The sequence below is a fragment of the Equus przewalskii genome, chromosome 4 (genome assembly GCF_037783145.1).
Source record: "Equus przewalskii isolate Varuska chromosome 4, EquPr2, whole genome shotgun sequence".
In the NCBI taxonomy this organism is placed as follows: domain Eukaryota; kingdom Metazoa; phylum Chordata; class Mammalia; order Perissodactyla; family Equidae; genus Equus; species Equus przewalskii.
This window is the reverse complement of record NC_091834.1, coordinates 24,934,168-24,955,731: the sequence shown is the minus strand read 5'-3', so window position 1 is coordinate 24,955,731 and position 21,564 is coordinate 24,934,168. Positions and strand designations below refer to the sequence as shown.

Below are 21,564 nucleotides of genomic sequence, written 5' to 3'. Positions count from 1 at the left end.
TCTTTTAGGCAGTTGCAGGGGAGGTCAAAGTTTCTTTCAGAGTTCTTAAAAATAATCAAGCCAAAGAGACACATTTAGGGGTAGCCAACTCTGATCCCCTACAATGGTATGATTATTAAGATAATTAAGAATTGACACTGGCCCTGATATCGGTTCTCCTAACCCCAGAACATATCAGGTTAAAACCAAGGCATTCATCCCCTTTCCTTGCTTGCTTCTTGGCTTCCTGGCACCAAATTCCACTATCCACCATGGAGGCAGACAATGAAGGACACCCACCTGAGGATTCCCTTATCTCACCATCCTCCTCCATACAAACAGCCTCACAAGGCCAGACATAGGCTGGTGGGAAAGTGCCAACCAACAAGGCCACAGGCTCCCCCTCCCTACAAGCAGCTGTATTCCTTGCAACCTTTAAAACCCCTTGCCTCCCACCTTTCTGGGAGATAAGATGAATTTCAGGGCTCACTCTAGTCTCCCAGCTGGCGTCACTGGAAATAAAAACCCTTTCCTTGCCATAAGCTTGGTGTTCCAGTTTTGATTGGGCCCCTCTTGTGTGGTGGATAAAGAACCTATGATTGTATGTGGTAACACAATTACTGAAGCCTACTACATGCCTGGCACTAAGTGCTTTACATGATATTTCAATTAATCTTGACATCACCAAACAAGTCTTCATTTTTTAGGTGAGAAAACTGAGGCTTACCCAAGGTCACCTGACAACCAGACTGTTGGAACTCTGACTAGACTGTCTAATCCCAAAGTTACTGGGCTTCCCCAAGCTATATGCTTACTGTGAAAATCTTTGCTTGATTCTGTATTTACAGCTTACTTTTAGATTTTCAGAAGATTTACAAGCTTCACTCAATCACACCATATGAATACAATACATATCTGCCACATGGCACAGAAACAGCAGCAGTTAATTTTAGAGGTTTTAACTCTGACTCAAAGATTGATTTTTATTTTATTTTACTTTTTTGCTGAGGAAGATGTGCCCCAAGCTAACATCTGTGCCAGTCTTCTTCCATTTTGTATGTGGGTTGCTGCCATAGCATGGCCGCCACCAAGTGGTCTACATCCACGACCAGGAACTGAACCTGGGCCCCTGAAGCGGAACACACTGAACTTAACCACTAGGCCACAGGGCCAGCCCCAGAGATTGATTTTTAGCAATTACACTGCATTTAGAAAGAAAATGTTCTTTTCCTACATACTAGGTAATTTTTCAAAAGAAGGATGCCCAAAAGTGTTATAAAGCAAAATTATATTGGAGTAGGTACTAATCACTATAAACCTCCTTATAAGGCATCACTGCACCCATTATTCCAAATGATGTACAATGCATGCTTATGGGAAAACTTATTTTTCTTTTTCACAATGTTTTTCATGGTAATAAACCTTGGAATCAGGATGAGAGAGCTTTTTTCAAAGAGAGGAGAGAATGAGACAGGTAGACATAAATACATTGGGTGTTATTTAAGTATACAGATTACCCCAATTATGTGCTTGAAAAAGACTTCAGGAAATTAAATTCCTCTTTAGTCAGGATATTTTTTCCATGTACTTCACGAGAATAATTAAGGGGAATAATTTCTTTCCTAATTTGTGACTTCCTAAAACATGAACATATGCACATATTCTGCACCTCTGCCTCCACTCATGATTTTATACCAGGTGTGGATTCAGGTCAGCATGTTCATAGGCTATTTTCTGTGTTGCATTTGGAAAAAATAAAAAGTAGATATAAATTTTATAAATATTACAAGTTATTAGAATAGATCAACATTTTTTTAAAAAACTGTTACTGAAGATAAATGTCCAAATTTTCCTTACCTTGGTATAAAGCTTAGCAATCATTAATAGGTATATTAACAACTAAACATACAAGGAAATAGCCAGCATTATATATATTTCTGTAACTTTCAGGTAATTATGAAACAGTTAAGGAAAAAAATGTGTATCATAAGCAAATTTTGAGTCTAGTATTAGATTATTTTATTCAGTTAATTCTTTTCAAAAACAAATAATTGTTGCTCTCCATGTGCCAGGAACTGTTATTGGGACAAAAAGTTGAATAAGATCAAGTCCCACCCTCAAAAGTTCTTGGTCTAATGAGAAAAACATAAACATAATTATGCCACCACATAATAAATGCCTAAGTAACAATGTACAATATGGCATATGCGGGTAAAGGTGTATGTATACAGAGACTGACATATGAAGATTTCAGACATGTCTACAGCCTGGAATTGCTAGGAAAAAGGTACATCTTGGAAAACGAACTTGCAGAAGGCATTCAGGAATTTACTGGGGTTGTTCTCAAATCCTTGCTTCTGGAGGCACACAAGTATGTAGCCAGAGCATTCAGAAGGGTGAAGAGGAAATGGGAAGGCATTAATAACCACTGTGAGGCTGGAACAAGGCTTCTTGTAGGACTGAAGAGACCTTTCTTTGCTTAGGGAGTATCATCACTTAGTGGAGTAGAAGGCCATGAAAGCTTGTTCCTCCAAGGGGAAAAGTGCTGCTGAATATGCTTTGCATAGCTGTCTGTGTGTAGGAAGTCGTATCCTAAACTCCATTAAAAGAATGTGCATCCTCTGTCTAAGTCTGTTGGTGCCCCCTTCCATCAGTCATTGTCACTGTCATCATGACAACCCCATGGCAAAGGTGCAATTATTATCCCCATTTTACAGATGACAAATACAAGGCACAGGGAGAGAGGTAAAGTAACTTGCCGAAAGTGATACAAACAGTAAGTGGGAGAACTGGAGTCTGTACCCGGGCAGCCAGTTTCGGACTCCAAGCTTTTAACCAACATGCTAAGGACTCTTATAGTAGGCACAACAGCCCCTAAAGACGTCCACGTCCTAATTCCTGGAACCTGAAATTGGTACAGATCTTAAAATCAGAGATTATACTGGATTATTTAAGTGGGGCCAATCTCATTACAGGAGCCTTTAAAAGCAGAGATAAGAGGGTGGCAGAAGTTGAAGTCAGAGAGATTTGAAGTGTGAGAGAGACCTGACTTGCTGTTGCTGGAGGGGCCACATAGAAAGCATGAAAAAGAATCAGGCAGCATCTAGGAGCAAAGAGCAGCCCCTAGCTGACAGCAGTAAGGAAATAGGGAGCACAGCGCTACAACCACAAGGAAATGAATTCAGCTGAAAGCTAAATGAGACTGGAAACAGTTTCATCCCCAGAGCCCTGCTGACACATTAATTTTGGCCTTGTAAAACTCTAAGCAGCTGAACCAGAGGAGCCACACTGTACCCAGACTTCTGACTTACACAACTGTGAGAAAATAAACAGGTGCAGTTTTAAGACACTAAATTTGTGGTAATTTTTTATGGTAGCAATAGAAAACTAATACAACTTTCTTATTTAGCCCTTCAAATGGCTTGGGACTGGACAAGTAGTGAAGTCTTCCTGGACAACTCTGAGAAAGCTTCACGAAGAAAGCAGCATCTAACATGAGTCTCCTAGAAGGACTAGGAGTTGGCCACGTGAAAAATAGAGGGGAAGGTATTCTATGCTGAGGTACAGAGGATATAAAAAAGGCATTATGTGAAACACATGGTATTTCCTAAAGGAACAAGGAGTCCTATCTGAAAAGTAAGAAATATGCATCATTCTTTCTGAAATACTTATTGTGTTTCTGTATTTTTTGATGAAAATTGTGTTTGAGGAAATACACCTGCAAAATATAAAAATACAGAAATCTTAAAGACTGACAAGTTCAAAAATATCATAATCTTAACTTCAAATAGGAGAGAGTAGAAAGTCTCAAAATAGGTGTTTAACATGCACATATCAATAACTCCAAAAAAACTAAAGGTAAGTTTTGAACAGTTATGCATGAATCAAAGTTCTGAGTATGAATAAGACCTTAAATGCACCAGGAGAGCTTACGAATAAAATCATTCACTACATTCCTCATATATGTAGGCACCTGAAACTTCATCTAATTTAACTAATAATTAAACTTCAACTAATTTAATCTTGATAATCTTATAGTATTATCACCCCCACGTTATAAATGAAGAAATGAAGCTAACAATGACTTGCCTTAATTTTAAAGATTTCATTTTTTTACTTTTTCTCCCAAAGCCCCCAGGTACATAGTTGTGCATTTTTTAGTTGTGGGTCCTTCTAGTTGTGGCATGTGGGATGCCACCTCAGCATGGTTTAATAAGCGGTGCCATGTCCACGCCCAGGATTCAAACCGATGAAACCCTGGGCCGCCAAAGCAGAGCACGTGAACTTAACCACTCGGCCATGGAGCTGGCCCCCCCTAAATTTTAAACATAATAAAAATAGCTTTTTGACCCACATTTTGTATGCGCAATGATATACAGAAAGCATACACACCAGTATATACGCAAATGTATATACACCAGTAACTCTTTCTTAGGAAAGGTGTTAACAAACCTTTTTCTTTGGGGGTAAGGTTTGATCTAAGTGCATTTCATAATCTCAAAACTCCTAGGCTAACAATCTCTTGTGAGATGCTCTGTGATGGTTTACACATATGAAGGAGGTGGGCTTGGTTTTCTGACACTCCACTTGCAAACAAAAATGAATACGCAAAAGTACCCCAATCATTACCTCAAAGTAAATTACTAAAGGAGAAAAGGAAATAAAAGCTGTATCTTTTGACAGTAAAGAATTAGATGGTGGTGGAACATCTACCTTCACTAGCAGTATTTTCAAGAAACAGAGGAAGCATCCTTACCTGAACTGAATGTGTCAACGATATGCTGTTTGTTTAGATGTTTGAAATAGTTCATTCTTTGAAAAATAGGCATGTATTTACGTAATCATGTCTGTTTCTGTTTTATTTCAAACTCAGTAATATAACAGACAATAGTCTAGATTACGTATCCTAAACATACAATCTATCTAATTTTGATGTATCTATTTTGTGTCATAAAAATTAATTGATAATCTGCTATGCATACACTCTACCAGATATAAATCATAATCACAAGGAAGTTCATAAGTTCAATAAAGAACCAAGGACAACTGCTAAGTGAGGGCATATTAATTCACTGGTCACAAGGGCTCAAAACATACATAATTATACCTAAAGGAATGATAAGAAGCCCACAGGAAGAGTGGGACTTTGTGGTCAAATTATATTTATTTACAGAAGGCTCTCAGTGAAAAGTGAGGTTTCATTTTGATTAAACAATTGCTGCATGGTGTTAACTAAACTCTATAGACTAGAGAAACATTTTCTGAAAAGGAAAATCAGTTTGTTCTGTCCAATTCCATTTAAGCAAAAGTTGCTCAAAACTTACTCTGGCCCTAGCAGGCTTCTAGCTGCCCTACAGAGTACACTCCTCACCCAGGATCCCCACAAAGTACACAGTCCCTGTCTTACATTAGCTTTGAATATTGTCTAGGAACCAACATAACATTCTAGATACAGAATAGAAATTTTTCTTTTTTTGCTAAGGAAGACTCATCCTGAGGTAACATCTGTGCCAATCTTCTTCTATTTTGTATGTAGGACACCACCACAGCATGGCTGACAAGGGATGTAGGTCCAAACCCATGAACCTGGGCTGCCAAAGCCATGGGGCTGGCCCCCAGAAGAAAATTTTTAAAAATAAAATTATGTTATTAAATAATAGATAAAAATGATTCTAGTAAAACAATAAAAGATTTTTACTTCAATATATTTATTCATTCATTCAACATTCACTGAGTATTGATAAATAAACGACAAGCAATAGGATATACTGGAGTATATGAGGAAGCCATTTAGGTTAAAACTAATTCAGCCTCGCCTTATTTTTCCAAAAGAGCCTGATGTGGCCTGCTGGGCATATACTGTATATCTGCTTTAAGTATTTATTATGTCCCAAAGACAAGAACAATGCCCTTAAAGATAAGGATGTAACTTCCCCCACATTGGCATTTCTTTAAGGATGAGCATCTCTCCCTAAACTAAGGGATTAATTGCTGTGCCAGCAAAGCAATCTACTGACTATTGTAAAAGGGACATTCCAATCATATGTGACGCACGCTCTTTGATGGTATATAAGCAGTCTGTACACTCCACTTCTTGGGAGTGTTCCCTTCCTTTGTGAAAGGACTCTCCCAGGCTACACAGTCCTCAGGGTTGGCTCATAATAAACTCAATCCAATTTTGACTTATACATTGTTTATGGATTATTTGTGCTGACATTTCCTACTGTGTTTCCAGCTCAGTATCAAGTGCGGGCATATTTAAATAATAACAATAATTCAAGCATATACAGGAAAAGATTCCTGTTCTCAAAGAGCAAAGTTAAGTGGAGAAGAGAAACACTAATGAGCTACAGCAGGCCCTAGGTAATCATGAATTAAACCTTCAGAGCTCCTGTTTAAGGTTTCAAGCATAAGCATGTGATTCTGAAGATCTACATCACGATATACAACAATTTTCAATTTTGTTCAGGCCCAAATGTGAAGAGCATGAGCTGACCGAATTGTGAGCTGAGTTTAGCTGACTTGCCAACATCCACATCTCCAAGTGGTTGTTATTCCTTTTTCATCTTCATCACCATCAGCAGGCATGTTAGTATCTCCATTTCAGAGATGATGAGAGTGAGGAAAATATGTGGTATAGGATTTAGAAATCCGGGAACTGTTGGCAATCTGAGAACATACACATATGACTATTGTATTTCCAACTATATTTTACTCAGAAAGAAAAGGGATAAGAATAAGCATTTCTTTGAGAAGGAGAAAGTCAAGAGTATGCAATGTTTTTTCTATTCCAATGAAGAAATAAACTTTTAAGAAATTCTTCATTATCACATTTTATATTATAATATAAGGAAGGTACTATTATTATCCATTTGAGAAGGGAGAAAACCAAGGTTCTGTTGATGAAAATAATCCATAACCAATCTATAAATGAAAATTTAGGAGAGTTTCTTCTGAGGTAAAATGTGAGGACCATGGCCCAGGGCCTTTCTTCCTAAAGGAAGAAAGGGCACCAAAGAAGTGGGGTGTACAGAGTGGGTATATACCCCCAAAGAGGACGTTTCATATATGATTGAAATGTCCCTTTCACAATAGTCACGAGACTGCTCTGTCAGCACAGAGATTGATGGACACAGCAGGTAGGTCTGCTGTCTCAGTGGACTCAGCAACATGGCAGGTCTGTTGTCTCAAGCTGGGTGGTCACAGGCAAGTGAAGCAATCAGTTCTTAGCCTAAGGAAAGATGCTTATCCTTAAGGAAATGCCAATGTGGGGGGCAGTTGCACCTTTATCTTAAGGCCATTTGTTCTTACCATAGTAAATGTCTAAAGCAGATATACAACGTGTGCTCAACGGCCATGTCAGGCCCTTTTGGAAAAACAAAGTCAGGCCAAATTAGGTTTACACCAAATGGCTTCCTCATATACTCCAATATATCCTATTGCTTGCCATTTCTATTTGTCAGTTCAATGGGGTTAAATAACTTGCCCAAAGTCTATAGCTAATAGGTGACAGAAAAGTAGGAGTCAAACACAGTTTATCCAAGTTCTTAAGTGCTCTATACTCCACAGTTTATTTCCAATAAATGGGAAATGTTAACTTATAATATTTTGTAGTCTCCCCTGCATAATCTTCCCATTACAATTCTATGTCAATCTTTCCACATCAGGAATTGAAAATTGTCTAGAGGTTAAATTCACATTAAAAGAAAATTCAACAAAGCTACAAGCACTGCTCCTCCAATATAATGGGCAAATGAATCCTCTGGCCTGGGGATCTGGTTAAATGTAGATTCTGGTTCATTAGCTCTAGGGTGGAATTTCTAGGGTGCATTTCTAACAAGCTTTCAGGAAACGCTGATGTTTTTGGTTCGCAAATCTCACTTTGAGGAGAAAGGTTGTAAAGTATATTCCCTCCCTCACTCACATTTTAGTTCATTTTGATGAGGAAAAAAGAATAATATTTCTCTGGGCAACTGAGAAGTTCTGTTTTCATGATAGATTAAGATAACCAAATTTTGGAGTGAAAAAGAATACATTTCTAAATAAAAATATGGAAAATTAAAGAATTATAAAATAAAGCATTTCCACAGTTTAAGATTATGCAAAATTATAGAGACCAAGTGAAAGTTTTCTTTATCTTCATTTTTCTGTGGAAAAAGTTTTCAAATCCTTAGGACTCATTGAGTCCTTCAGAATTGGCTCCAATCTACCTTTTCAGCCTCATTACTATCCAATGTCATTCAGGCTCCCTCTTCTCCAGTCAAATTTTACTTCTTGCCATTCTCTTAACATAGTATCTCTTAAGTCCTTGCTCATCAGTTCTCTCTCTTAGCCTGGCAAATCCCACTGTTAATTAAACTAGGAGGCTATCAGACTGAGTGGCTCTAATGTCATGGCAGCCTATATAAGCAAACCAAAATCTAAGCCTGTAATGCCTCAAAGTTATGAAATCAAAACACTGAGGACAGGCAATCACAAACAGCCAACTAGGCTTTAAGCTATAGCCAATCAAATAACTTCCTTTCTTTGCTTCCGCACTTTCTCTATGTAAGTCATTCCCCTGGCTCCTGTCTCCAGAGAGCTCCTAACCACTTCCAGTTTGGTGCTGCCTGAATTGAATTGATTTGTGCTTAAACAAACTCTTAAATTTTTAATATGCCTCAGTTTATCTTTTAACACCACTTAATCCTTAAAGGGCCACAAAAATGTCATGTTATCTGAAAAGCCTTCCCTGATGACTGTAAGGAAAGAAAAATAATTTTCCTTTTACCTTATAATTTCTTGGCTGAGACCCCTCCTAACCACCTCCACCCCTCCCCCCCAATAATAAAACACAGATTAACAAGAGAAAGATAAACAAGAAGTTTATTAACACGTATACCTCCTGTGTATACATAGGAGATACCGAGGAAAACTGAGTAACTTCCCAATACTGCCCAAGCCACCACCTTAAATACCATCTTCAGCTAAAGACAAAAGAAAGATGTTGAGAGGCAGGTGAGAGAGGCCAGTTATGGGAGCTTACTAGGAAAAGCAGAGTAAAAAAGGGTACGGTTTTTAAGCAGATTTAAGTCCACGCCTTCTGCATCGGTAAGAGTTTCTGGACATTCAGTCATCTTTCTTTTCCTGGTACAGACAGGGAGACATTTACAAATGGAGACTTCCTTTATAAACGTAAATGTCTCTTACAAAAGAGTAACTTCTATTCTGTTTTCTGAGATTCTCTTGTGTCTGCAGTTTCTCAAAAATAATCAGTTCAAAATAATTCTTATATCAAAGTGGCATATTTGGGGGCAGCACATTCTGCTACTCTTCATGCCAGTAGACAAAATTAATCTCTCTTCTTTCTTCTCTTGTGCCCCCATTACAAACTTTATATATTCTCACTTACTATAACACTCATTGCATATTCTAGATGGTGCATCTCCAGCAAGTTCCACTGCTGCAGCATCACCGCAACTTCTCTGTCACCCAGTGAACTATGGCCATGCCCTCCCCAACAAATTGGAAATCTCAGCCCTAGCTACAGGGCTGTAAACTTCCTGCTTTTTATGTTCTTGTGTAATCCCTCCCTTTGAGTGTGGGTTAGAATGATTGTCTTGCTTCTAATGAATAGAATATGGCAGAGGTGATGGTATGTCACCTCTGAGAATACATAATAAATGAAGACAGCTTCCATTTTCAGTGCTCTAGCACACTCTCCCTTTGATCACTCATTCTAGAGGATGCTGGCTGCCATGTCATAGGCAGCCTATGGCAAGGCCCACGTGGTAAGAAAGTGAAGCCTCTAACCAACAGCTAGTAAGGCCTGCCAATGGCTGTGTGAGTGAGCTTGGAAGCAGCCTCTCTAGCTCCAGCTGAGTCTTCAGATGACTGCAGCCTTGTGAGGGACCCTGAGCCAGAACCATTTAGCTAACCTGCAACTGGATTCTTGACCCTTAGAAACTATGTGAGATAATACACATTTATTAAGCTACTAAGTTTTGGAATAATTTACTACACGGCAACAGACAGCTAATAACAGAGGCCTCTTCCTTGAATGCCCTCTCAGCCCTAGGAGTAGCCGGCTTCTTACACCTGCTAGTCCCATATTCTTTGGAGTTTGCTTTATTTTTTATGAGACAATCTCTCATTACTCCAGTCTTGTTACGGTTAGTAATAGCTCTTTATATTAAGCTTTCTCTATCAAATTACTGTGTGTCTGACTGGATCCTGATGATACACCAGATAAAGCTGATGCTGGTGGTCAGAGAAGCACACTTTTAAGAACCACTGGCTTAGATTAATTATGATTCAGTCCCCAGAGCTGGGTTCACTTTGCCTGAAGTCCATGGCCACCACAAAATCAAGTAAAAAGAAGGGAAGAAACGGCTGTTAGATAAGTAGCCAACAGTATCTACTTCAGATACCTTCCATAACTAAAAAAACTGCTACTACGTTGGTTCACTGCTTTTCATAATATTTGGACCAATGTTGTTAAAAAGTTTACAAAAGCCTACTTATGAAAACATGATCCAGAGGAGACTTGAGCTGATTTTAGAATTGGAAGAGAATTTATTGATTCACTGATTACACCACACATATACACAGCTAACCTAAAATGAGATTCAGTAAATGACTTAAAGGATACTTTGTAATAAAGTTTTATTGTGTTGGTAAATTTTCTGTAATCTCTTCTCACCGACAGCACACCTCACCAAGAAAAACTTATCCCTCTATGCCTAAATTAGAGATTTACAAATTGCCCTCCCTATTAGTTTCCTAGGGGTGCCAAAAGAAACTGAGTGGCTTAAACAAACAGGAATTTATAGTCTCACAGTTCTGGAGGCCATAAATCCAAAATCAAGTCGTTGGCAGGGCCATGCACCCTCTGAAACCAGTAGGGGAGAATCCTTCCTTACCTCTTCTAGCTTCTAGTGTTTGCTGGCAATCCTTGGCATTCCTTGGCCTGTAGAACCATCACTCTACTCTCTGCCTCCATCATCACATGCCATCTTCTTTCTCCCTGTGCATTTCTTTCTCTCTTCTCTTCTTATAAGGATACCAATTATAAGGGATGAAGGGCCTACCCTACTCCAGGATGATCTTAACTAATTACATCTACCATAACCTTATTTCCAAATAAGGTCACATTCTGAAGTTCCAGTGATTACGACTTCAACATATCTTTTTGGGAGACACAATTCAACCCATAACATCCTCATTTTCATGAAACTTCATGTCTATCAAAACAAATGGTTAATTGGATATCTTCTATCTTAAATACAATTTAACATAATATTTTAAGAATTAAAAAATGTAATAATCTGCCAATTGTAAAGTATCTATACAGAAGACAGCGGAACTTAATATTTATTTTCTCTTATGACTTTCCTATAACTAAGAAGCATTCTTTCCATCTTTTTTTTTTTGTTTTGGTAAGGAAGATTAGCCCTGAGCTAACATCTGCACCAATCTTCCTCTATTTTTTGTCTGCGGGATGCCTCTACAGCATGGCTGGTGGGTGGAGTAGGTCTGCACCGGATCCAAAGCTGCCAACCCTGACGGCGGAAGTGAAAAACGTGGAACTTTAACCACTTAGCCACCAGGCTGGCCCCTTTTTCCACCTTTTAAAATCACAATCCCTCTCCCTTTAATGTGCTCTCATTTTCATGTTCAAGAACACCACAATTTCCATTTCCCCTTTCTTTAGCATATCCACTAATCACAACCACTGGCATGGGTCCCCACTCCCACTATTTTGTTTAACTGCATACAGATATCACAAGCCCCACTAGTTATTTGTGGTTTAATTTTCTGTTACATAAGTCAGTTTGGTATATAATTGAGGTCAAAAATCACATTTACCAGATAAAAAGGGTAAAAAGAAAAACATGTAATTTCAGAACCAGTGTTTATTCTCCATGAGGTAGAAAATGAAACAACTATTTCCATCTCTTTGTTGTTCTCACGGAGACTCAAATAGTGGTCAGGAGTTTGATTATATGAGATGGCCACTGATAATAAGCATGAAGGATGGATTTTTTCTTAACGCTTGCCAAAGATTTATTATAAAAATAATATAAAAAACGTGAACAAGGAGCCAGCCCGGCGGCACAGTGGTTAAGTTCGCACATTCTGCTTCGGCAGCCCCGGTTCAAATCCCAAGTGTGTACCTACGCACTGCCTGCCAAGCCACGCTGTGGCAGGCATCCCACATATAAAGTAGAGGAAAATGGGCATGGATATTAGCTCAGGGCCAGTCTTCCTCAAAGAAAAAAAAAAACGTGAATGAACACTAAGTCACAAATATAACAGATATGTATGTGAAAACAGGAGAAATCTAGAGAAAAATCAATATTGAAATATGAATTCTAAACCATAAGACTTGAATTTCCAGGGGGAAAAAAAGAGGCTGACATTTATCGGGGGTCTACTAGGTACCATATTAGGCAGTTTGCCAGGCAATTTATACACTTTAATTCAATCAATCAGTGACATCCCTGTGAGTTAGGAATTATTCCGTTTTTAACCACATTTAAGGAAAGGGAGATTTAGAGGAGACACTTGCCTCAGATTCCATATTCAGACCAATGGCTCTTTCAAAACTGTCTTCTTAGTTCTGACGAACTTACACCTTTTGGAACACAAAATACACGGGGAGCCAGGGAGGGAAGTGGGACTTGGAACGCCGAGATCGGTGGAAAAACAACCACCTATGATGTGGATTAAGGCTGCCCCAGCCAGAGAAGCCCAAGGTGACCTGGCCTACATGCCAAACTATATGACCCAGTGGACTTTTTTTATGGTGTGAATTAGGGCTGCCCCAGGGAGAGAAGCCCAGGGCATCCTCACCTAGATACCGATCTATATGGCCAGATTCGTATCTAAAGTTATATGACCGCACAATAACCAGACCCCATCTGCACTGAAATCATTTAATGACTTTTTACATCATCTTTTCTTTTCTCCAGTAAAAATAAGTCACGTACCCATGCCTTATAAAATTAGCCCTAACCCTCAACTCGGGGCAGCAGCAGGAGCTCTGACTGCCTGTGGGTCTTGTCCCCACACACTAGCTCTGCCTGCCCATGGGACCTGTCCCCATGCCAGCGGGGGCAGCAGCAGGAGCTCTGACTGCCCGTGGGTCTTGTCCCCACACACCAGCTCTGCCTGCCCATGGGTCCTGTCCCCATGCCAGCGGGGGCAGCAGCAGGAGCTCTGACTGCCCGTGGGTCCTGTCCCCACGCACCAGCTCTGCCTGCCCATGGGTCCTGTCCCCATGCCAGTGGGGGCAGCAGCAGCGGCAGCAGCAGGAGCTCTGCCTGCCCATGGGTCCTGTCCCCATGCTATTCCACACTATTCTCTAAATAAAAGAGCACTACTGCCAAATCTTGAGAGTCTAAGAAATCTTTCTTTCGACTCCTCGGCTCACCGACCCCGCATCACCTAGGCGGTAGATGTATGGTTTTACCAAACATGAAAACAGTTATGTTGATGTTCACGTCCTCCTTTATTTCCACTTTTCCCTACCAAGTTAACGTTTGTTCAGATTTCGCCCTTCCGACTCCTGGGCACACAGACAGATGACCAACGGCTTACCAACAATGCTTTGTTGTTCCCGTGCAGCTTTGTTGTTCCCGTGCCTGCCCTAAATTCCTAGGGCAGGGGCCCAGGGGATAAGATCGGCCCCAGGAAAACTATGAAAAGGTCGTCCATGGGTACGTATGCAGCTCCAGATGTGGGGCGTGCTCAGGGCTGACAAAAATGGCAAGTAATAGGATATGTTGGAATATATGAGGAAGCCATTTGGTGTAAACCTAATTCGGCCTGACCTTGTCTTTCCATAAGGGCCTGACCGAGGCCATTGAGCATGCATTGTATATCTGCTTTAGAGATTCCCTATGGCAAGAGCAAAGGCCCTTGAGATAAAGGTGCAACTTCCCTCCCCCTCCCACTGTTGGCGTCTCCTTAAGGATTAAGTATCTTTCCTTAGGCTAGAAGCTGATTGCTGCGCTCACCTGTGACCGCCCAGCTGGAGACAACAGACTTGCCTCCTGCTCCGCCCACCAAGATAGCAGACCCACGACCTGCTGTGTCCATCAAGTGCTATGCCGACAGGGCAATCTTGTGACTATTGTGGGAGGGACATTTCAATCACTTGTGAAACACCTTCTTTGAGGGTATATAACCACCCTTATACCCCCACTTCTTTGGAGTGCTCTGTTCCTTTGTGGAAAGACTCTCCCGGGTTATAATCCTCAGATTTAAGCTCAGAATAAACTCACTCAAATTTTCATTTATAGATTGGTTATGGATTATTTTCGTCGACAGGGCTCTCATAAATACACCTCCCCACCGACCGCCAGCGGAGCCGGACAGTCACCCTACCTGGCAAAAATAGAGCGCTGCGTCACTATGTTTCAGAGGGAGGAGGGGCTAGGGGGCGCCCACCCAGAGAGGAGAGGCTAACTGAAAAGAAGGGGACAGCCCTCGGATGGCCTGCCTGGGACGAATACACCTCGCGCAACCCGAAGACGCGCAGAGGTCTCCCCAAGTAATCAGCGACCGCCACGAGGCCTGGACCCAGCGCGGCGCGCGCACGGTAACGTCATCGCGCCGCGGGGCGGGCCGGCGGACGCAACCGCGGACGGGTGGACGCTACCACCGCCGGCGCTCCCCCCGTGGCGCGGCCTGAGGCCTGGCCTACTCACCTTCCCGTCGTTGTGAAAAGGGAGGCCGGGCTCGTCAGCGGCGGGCAGGGGGCGAGCACACCCTGCCTCCTCGGTCGCTCCAGCGCCGAATACCGCTGAGGCGGCGGCTTCGTAGTCCGGGAAGGGATTGGCAAACGCCCGCTCTTCCATTTCTGCGTCCCCGCCCAGATGCAGCTTCAGTCTCTTCGACATGGTCTCGCCCATCTCGGCCGCGCGCCGTGCCCTGCTGGGCCGGCGGTACGGCGCGCGGGCGGGGACAAACCTCCTGTGCGGCGTTCACACTCGTTGCTGTGCCGCCGCCTCTCTCGGGACCCGGCGCGGACAGGCTAGGACTTTCTTTACGAAGCGGGGCTTCAGTGCGGGCGGGAGCGTCGCAGCGGGGTTCTGGTACATCTGGCCTTGGCGGGTGCGCTCCACGCGGTGTCCCCGCCCGTCCAGACCCCGCCGAGCCGCCGAGCCCCGGGCAGGAGCGGCGGGCTCCGGGAGCGTTCGGCCGCGCCTTCCGCGCGCTAGGCGGCCCAGAGCGGGCTCTCGGGCCCCGCGCCGCCCCTTGCCGCTGCCGCTCCCCCGCGGGACCTGGAGCGGGACCGGCCCGCAGAGCCCGTCCGCGGCCGCGCGCACCGCAGGGCCGGAGCCGGGTCTCGATGCGCTCCCGCGGCCCCCGCACCCGGCCCCTCCGCTGGCCGAGCCCCTTCCACGATTTTTTAAAGAAAACCGAACGATCGCGTGGGGCACGTTCCCACGGGGAAACCTGTGGAGAGGAATCCGCTGTCAGTCAAGGTGTGCGCGGCTTGCAGACCCTGGAGAGCGCGTCCCCGGCTGCTCCATCGTTAGTCTGCATGGTCACCAGCCGCGCCGCCGTGTCCTCGGCCCCGGTGCGCTAGCCACAGGGACAGCAGCAGCTCTTTGATATTAAGGGAAAAAATCACTTCTAAAGAAAAGAATTTCAAAACAGCCTAAAACACTGCAAGGATAATGTCTCCCGTGCGGAGGGGGGGAAACTGTCCCTCCTATTCATCACCGTTCGGAGGGGGTGTCTGGAGGAGGAGCCACAGGCCTTTTTTTTTTCTTTTGATTTTTTTTTCAGTCCCTTTATTTTGAATAAACTGATATGTTTGGTAACAAGAGATAATGTGAAAGCATACTCAGTTATCTAAATATTTAATTGACTAGAAAGATTCTTCCAATATTAATTTAATTGCCCAGGAACATAACATGTATAATAAAAAGACACAAGCAAGTAAATCTTTGCATTTATATAATCACGATATGCGTACCTTCACACTCTTTGTTCTTACTGTTTCTTAATTATTTGGATCCAAATAGATGTAATGATTTCTCCTTAAGGAAAATTTATTTCAGTTTTTTTCCATTTAAATTTTGATTGAATGCCAGATGGTACTAGGTGATGACAAACTGGAGATTCAAAAGATAATTTCTGGCCTCAGGATTCCAACTTAGTGGGTCAGAAAGGAAAGAGTTTCAGCATAGTGGAATAGGAATAGTTTCCTGGAACCAAGCAAGGTATACATTAGTGTCACATAAGAAGTGACATGATGAAGGAACACAGTACAGCAAAGGAAAGGATCAACCTTCCTGCTTCTTGTCTGGCTTCCCAATCCTGTCTGTCTTATGGTCTCCTCCAGCTGCACAAGGCTGTACACGTTAAACACCCCGACTGAGAGGATGACCTGGGAAATTACAGTGTAGGAGAAAATAACTTTCAAGGGGTTACTTGGCATAACTATCCTCAGAGTTCAAGGAAACACAGCTGATATAAGAGGACGTCTGGTACAGCAGCATCCGTTGAGGACATGCTTCATTTTCTGCTTCATTCCCAGGTGCCCCGGAGTGCCGGCTGGGGAGTCATCTTTCTCCCACTCTCAGTGAGGGACATTTCCTCGCTGCTCCCAAATTTCCATGCCTTCATGGTATAGGAAATTCGGTCCCTTAACTACTGATGCTCACCTGCCTTAAAAGCCATCCCTCTCCTATCTCAGGGACTTCACTAGGCAAAATAACCCACAGCAGATGTTCCGCCAAAGCCCGAGTTGTTTAGACTGACACTACAGGCAAGTGCTGCAGAAACATCCACTGCTGGCTTTGCTATGTTAAGTCGGGTGACCTTTGATCTCTCTCAACCATGGTGTGAAGTGAAGATAGTTTTTCTCATTCTTCTTAAAATCTGGTGGATACCTGTGGACAACTGTTGGCAAGAATACAAACTTGTCCTAAGAACAACCAATATTTTCGAAGACTAAAAAATATAAACACCATTTAAGGAATTGTGTTTTCCTAAATGCTGGCAGATCTGCAGGTCCCCTGCCCTCAGTGAAGATTTCACTTAGACTGTTTTCCACGGCAGTAACAGTTCTTTCTTCACTCTCCTTTCTTCAGGAGGCTTTTTAATGTAGAAGGCATGAGGATCCATTCTACTGCCCTTTCAAATCTTGGGACCATCTTTCTCTGGTGGCCACTCTTTAGTGGTACAAGAACTTAGCCAGTGCCTGGAAATTACAAATTTTTATTTACTTTAGGCCAAACCAGATTCTTAGATAGGGCATCCTTCCCTACTCATATATGCAAGTAAGAGGGGACAGTACAAGGAATAAATATATCTCCACCCAAAACAAATCCCTGGGAGTGGTGAGGACAATTGACCTCTCAATTTGACAGTTGACAATTGACCTCTCCTTTCTTTTTGTTTTTAATTAATTTATTTTGCTGAAGTCATATTGGTTTATAATGTTATATAAATTTCAGGTGTACATTATATTTTAACGTCTGTATAGACTGCATCGTGTTCACCAAAAGTCGAGTTGCCATCTGTCACCCTAAATGTGCCCTTTTTCGCCCTCCTCCCACCCCCATCCCCTCTGGTAACCGCCTCTCCTTTCTGTTAAAGGAATCTAACTGGGAGAGGGCATCATCTGTGTTCAGCTGGCTAAAACCTAGGGCACCACTCAAGGATGGAAACTCTGGAAGGGCCCAGGGAGTGAGACTTCTCCTGTGGGAGGCCAGTTTTCCTGAGAGCGTGAGTAGAGCAGCAGACTGAGAAACTTAATAGGTAGCATGCATGTTGGCAGGGGAGTCAGGTAGAGGAGCATCTATTGAAAATACATGATGCTTTGAGGTTTTGTTCGCTTTTTGATTAAATATTTCTCTTTTTATTATATCTATTCTTCACATGTGTGTCATCTGACAGGCTTTAAATTTGCCTGTGTCCCTCGGCTACTGAGTGAGTCCTCTAGTCCAATCTGTGCTAGCCAGAGCTGCCAGGCCTCCTTTATGATGGACTTTCCTTTGGGTGGTACAAGAGGAAGTTCCAGTAGGCAGACCACCAAACTCCCTTCCTCTTACGCTGCCGTTCCCTTCTGAGATTGCCATATACTTTGTCCATCCATCTGGGGGAGTCCAGGTTGTTGGGAAAGAAACAGGCTAGCCCAGTGGTACAGGGGAGGGGTTTGCTTCAACCTCTTTCTCTGTTGATACATAAGATGGTTTCTTCCAGCTGCAAGCCATATGCAGATAATGTGTATGCTATACAGCCCTGATTTTAAGACAAATTTGATCCCTTAAGCCAGCAGTTCTCAAAGTATGATCAGGGATCCTTTGGGGAAGCTGTGAGGCCAAAGTTGTTTTTCTTTTTTTTTATTTTGAGAATAATTTAATACATTAACTTAAACATACAAAATATATTCTAACGTCATTATTTTAAATGTAAAGAAATGGATCCTTACAAGACCAGAATAACCCCCAGGTCATGAGGGTGGTTTCCCCTTTTTACTTTTTTCCTTCATTTAAGCAAATGTGCACCATGATGATTCAACAGGTAAGGCAAATGCTGTGACTATGAAAGCTGTAGTTTGCAATATACCACATCTAGAACCCAGAGGATGTACATTAGGCAGAAGTGGTAGTCATTCTAATTAAACAATCAGGTAACATCATGACATTGGTGTGCAGGACCAAAAGTGTCCATTTAAATTTCTTTTCTCTTAATGATCAGAGGTCCCATGTTGCCTCATCTCTTTGTTGTATTTTGTGTGAAATCCATCACTGAATGGGAACTTTTTGGACCTCCAACAATGACAGTACACATTGGGGTTGTCTTTCTGCATGTGAAGTTTTACTGTAGATTTCCTGCGATGATCTTTAACATAAAATCTTTTGTAAGCTTGATAAGCAATTGCAGCTGTCCCAGCAGCAATGGTAACTGCTGAGATCCTTTCAACTGGTAATCTGGAGGTCAGACCCATTGCTTGCAAGGCATATGCACAGGACACTGAGTACAAGAGGGCTTGCGTAGACAGCTGGAGTCAAGGTGCACGAGGAGTGATTATTTGCCTTTTTCTCATGAGTGTATAGTGGGATTTCCCAAAGGCAACATGATATATGATGTCATAGCAGATTAAATAAAGGAGGAGATGAGAGAGTTCAGCTGTCTTTTATTAGCCAAGTGTAAAGAGAGTTGCAAAAATATAAAAAAATGCCATTTTTCTGACAGATATTATTTTCGTTTTGAAAATAGTTATCTTTCATAAAAATATGTTGTTTATGTTAACCTGTAGAATGTAACTTATGTTAATATGGTGACAAATTAATAAATATTTAAAATTTTTCATTTTTAATTTCTAATTTGATACATATTGATAGATATTACCCATACAAAAATTATTTGGGGTTGTCAATCATTTTTAAGAGTGTAAAAGGATTTTAAGACCAAAATTTTGAGAACCACTCCCTTCAACAAGCTGTTCCATCAGGAACATTTCATTTCAGAGATATGGAAAATTCAAAGCAGTCCAGTATATAGGTGAATACTGCAAAGTGTACCTACAAAGAGCACCTGCCTCACCTGCTTATGCTTCCTCGTTCCTGTGTCTTTTTTACTAGGTCTCCCTGGACAGCTTATGTACTTTGATGTCATTTGTATAATTTTTTGCTTTGAAGGACTCAATTTATGATGGTAAGTGATGATCAAAGAAAGGCTAGCCATCTATTCAAATATGTAAAAGCAAAATTCAGAAATCCTGACCCAAATTTTGTGTCTAGTCATGGATGCTTCAGTAGATTTAATGCTTATGCCAAAACTTAGAGTGTAAGCTGGATGCTAGTGCTTATATGATAGTTGTAGAAACTAGAAGCATTTTAGATTTTAACCAAGTTGTCTTCTGTAAGCATACCCAGGAAGAAGCGATGGCAGATGAGAGAGCATCTTATTCTGGTCTTGTCCCTGGGGTAGCTCTCAGTCCCCATTCTCTGTGGCAGTGCACCTGGTTGCTGAGGACAGGGCCACTGCTCTCACAGGACTTGTGATAGGGACACTTAAGTGGCTCTTAGCAGAAAGGAGCGTGGTTATCCTCGAAAGTCTCTGAGTCAAAACAGTCAATTTCGTAATCTCCCATACTCTCTTTCTACGCAGGAAAAAAGTCTATCATGACTGCCCACAATATCTAGTTGTAGGAATCAGTGGGGGCATTTGACTTGCTCTAGACTAGCAGACAGATAAGAAGGCAAAAAGAACGCAGAAGTTAGTGTTAGATCACAGGAAAGGTTACAAAGGAGCAGGAGTCATCCCTGAGGTTGGAGCACAGGCTCTGCAGAACTCGTCCTGGGCCCCACACCTCAAGAAGACTGTGTGGACTGTGAGCTCAGGACCTAAGTGGGATGAGGAGCTGAACCTAAAACACTGTGCTGTGATGAAATACTGGTAATTGGACTTCCTATGGGAGACTTAGACCAGAGGCTGTGGCGACATCGCTGTGTCGCATATGGGTGGTATGTCTCTGTACTCAGCACAGTATCCTCTGCTGTCCTTCCTTCTCCCGGCCTTAGGAGAAAGACCAGACTGAGAGCAGTAAGCTCTCAGGCCAAGCTCTTGCATGCCCCAAAATAAAAGACATGAAGATTTACTCAGACAGGAAATTCGAAATACGGTAGAGATCTCACTGCTGGGGTTCAGCCATCTCTGAGAAGCTCTGGGGATTTGCAGGCAGCCCCCAAACAGGTCTATTTGCAAGGAGTTTTCCTTCTCTTTACCCTCTGAGAGCCAGGTACAGCCATCTAGCCAGGAACGAAGCCTCAGTTGTTTGCAGACATGCTGTGATCCTGAGAACAATGTGGGGTTGGGACTCGTCCCTAGCTCAACCCATGAAGGATCACAGAAAAGAGAAAGTTACCATATTGAAGGAAGGTTGGGCTTCACCCATAACTGTACATTTCCCCTTCTTACTGTAGACCAGGCACAGCCAGTCAGGGTGGCACAAACAGTGTGGTGCCCTGCAAAGTAGGGGCAGTGACTGTGGGGAGCAGGCTTAATCATAAATATACCATGTAGACTCCCAGAAATATTTGAGAGGGGGGCAGTTTGCAGGTAATGAGCCAGTGGAATATGAATTATTACTGTTCATTTGACCTTATTCATAAACTAGATGCATCTGCCCTACCTGGTACACAGAGCAATTGCAGAGTTAAGATCATTCTGGGAAAAAATACAGTATTTCTTGGTAACAAATACTCTAAGATACTTTCTCTACTCAGATGACTTCCTTGCCTCCATCCAGGTAATTATTTCCTTAACCATTCTCCGTGAAAAGAAATAGGCCTCTCCTAATGCAAACTGGACTTCATTTGGGACAGTCCCTCCATTCATAAAGAAAGAGTTAGCTAACTTAGTTAACTACCTGACTTCCTAAGCAGATATTGACACAGAAAGATCCCCTTCCTACTCTGTATATGGTCCAATTCCATTTCTATGAACTATCCAGAATAGGCTAACCTATAAAGACAGAAAATAGATTAGTGGTTGCCTGGGGCTGAGGGGGGAGGGGAATGGGAACTGATGGTTAGGAGGTACGGGGTTTCTTTTAGTGGTGGAGAAAATGTTCCA

The 21,564-nt window shown here is 42.3% G+C and overlaps 1 protein-coding gene and 1 pseudogene across 5 annotated transcripts in view; both read right to left on the bottom strand.

The window, feature by feature from the left end:
• LANCL2 (LanC like glutathione S-transferase 2) overlaps window positions 1-15,688 on the bottom strand; it is a 98,054-nt gene extending 82,366 nt beyond the window's left edge. The window contains exons 1-2 of one of the 5 annotated variants that reach the window (XM_070617279.1): window positions 13,980-14,571; window positions 13,561-13,716 (exon numbers count right to left, since the gene is read on the bottom strand). Coding sequence is in view for 1 of the 5 variants with exons in the window: in XM_070617277.1 (XP_070473378.1) it covers window positions 14,673-14,876 (204 nt within the window). In the remaining 4 variants the exon portion in view is untranslated. Of the gene's footprint in view, window positions 1-13,560; window positions 14,572-14,672 lie in introns of those variants that run through there. The other 4 variants (XM_070617277.1, XM_070617280.1, XM_070617278.1 and 1 more) reach the window with 4 other exon arrangements.
• A 2,982-nt stretch (window positions 15,689-18,670) lies between these two features.
• LOC103541946 (CDGSH iron-sulfur domain-containing protein 1 pseudogene) lies at window positions 18,671-18,931 on the bottom strand (annotated as a pseudogene).
• Between the last annotated feature and the right edge of the window lie 2,633 nt (window positions 18,932-21,564).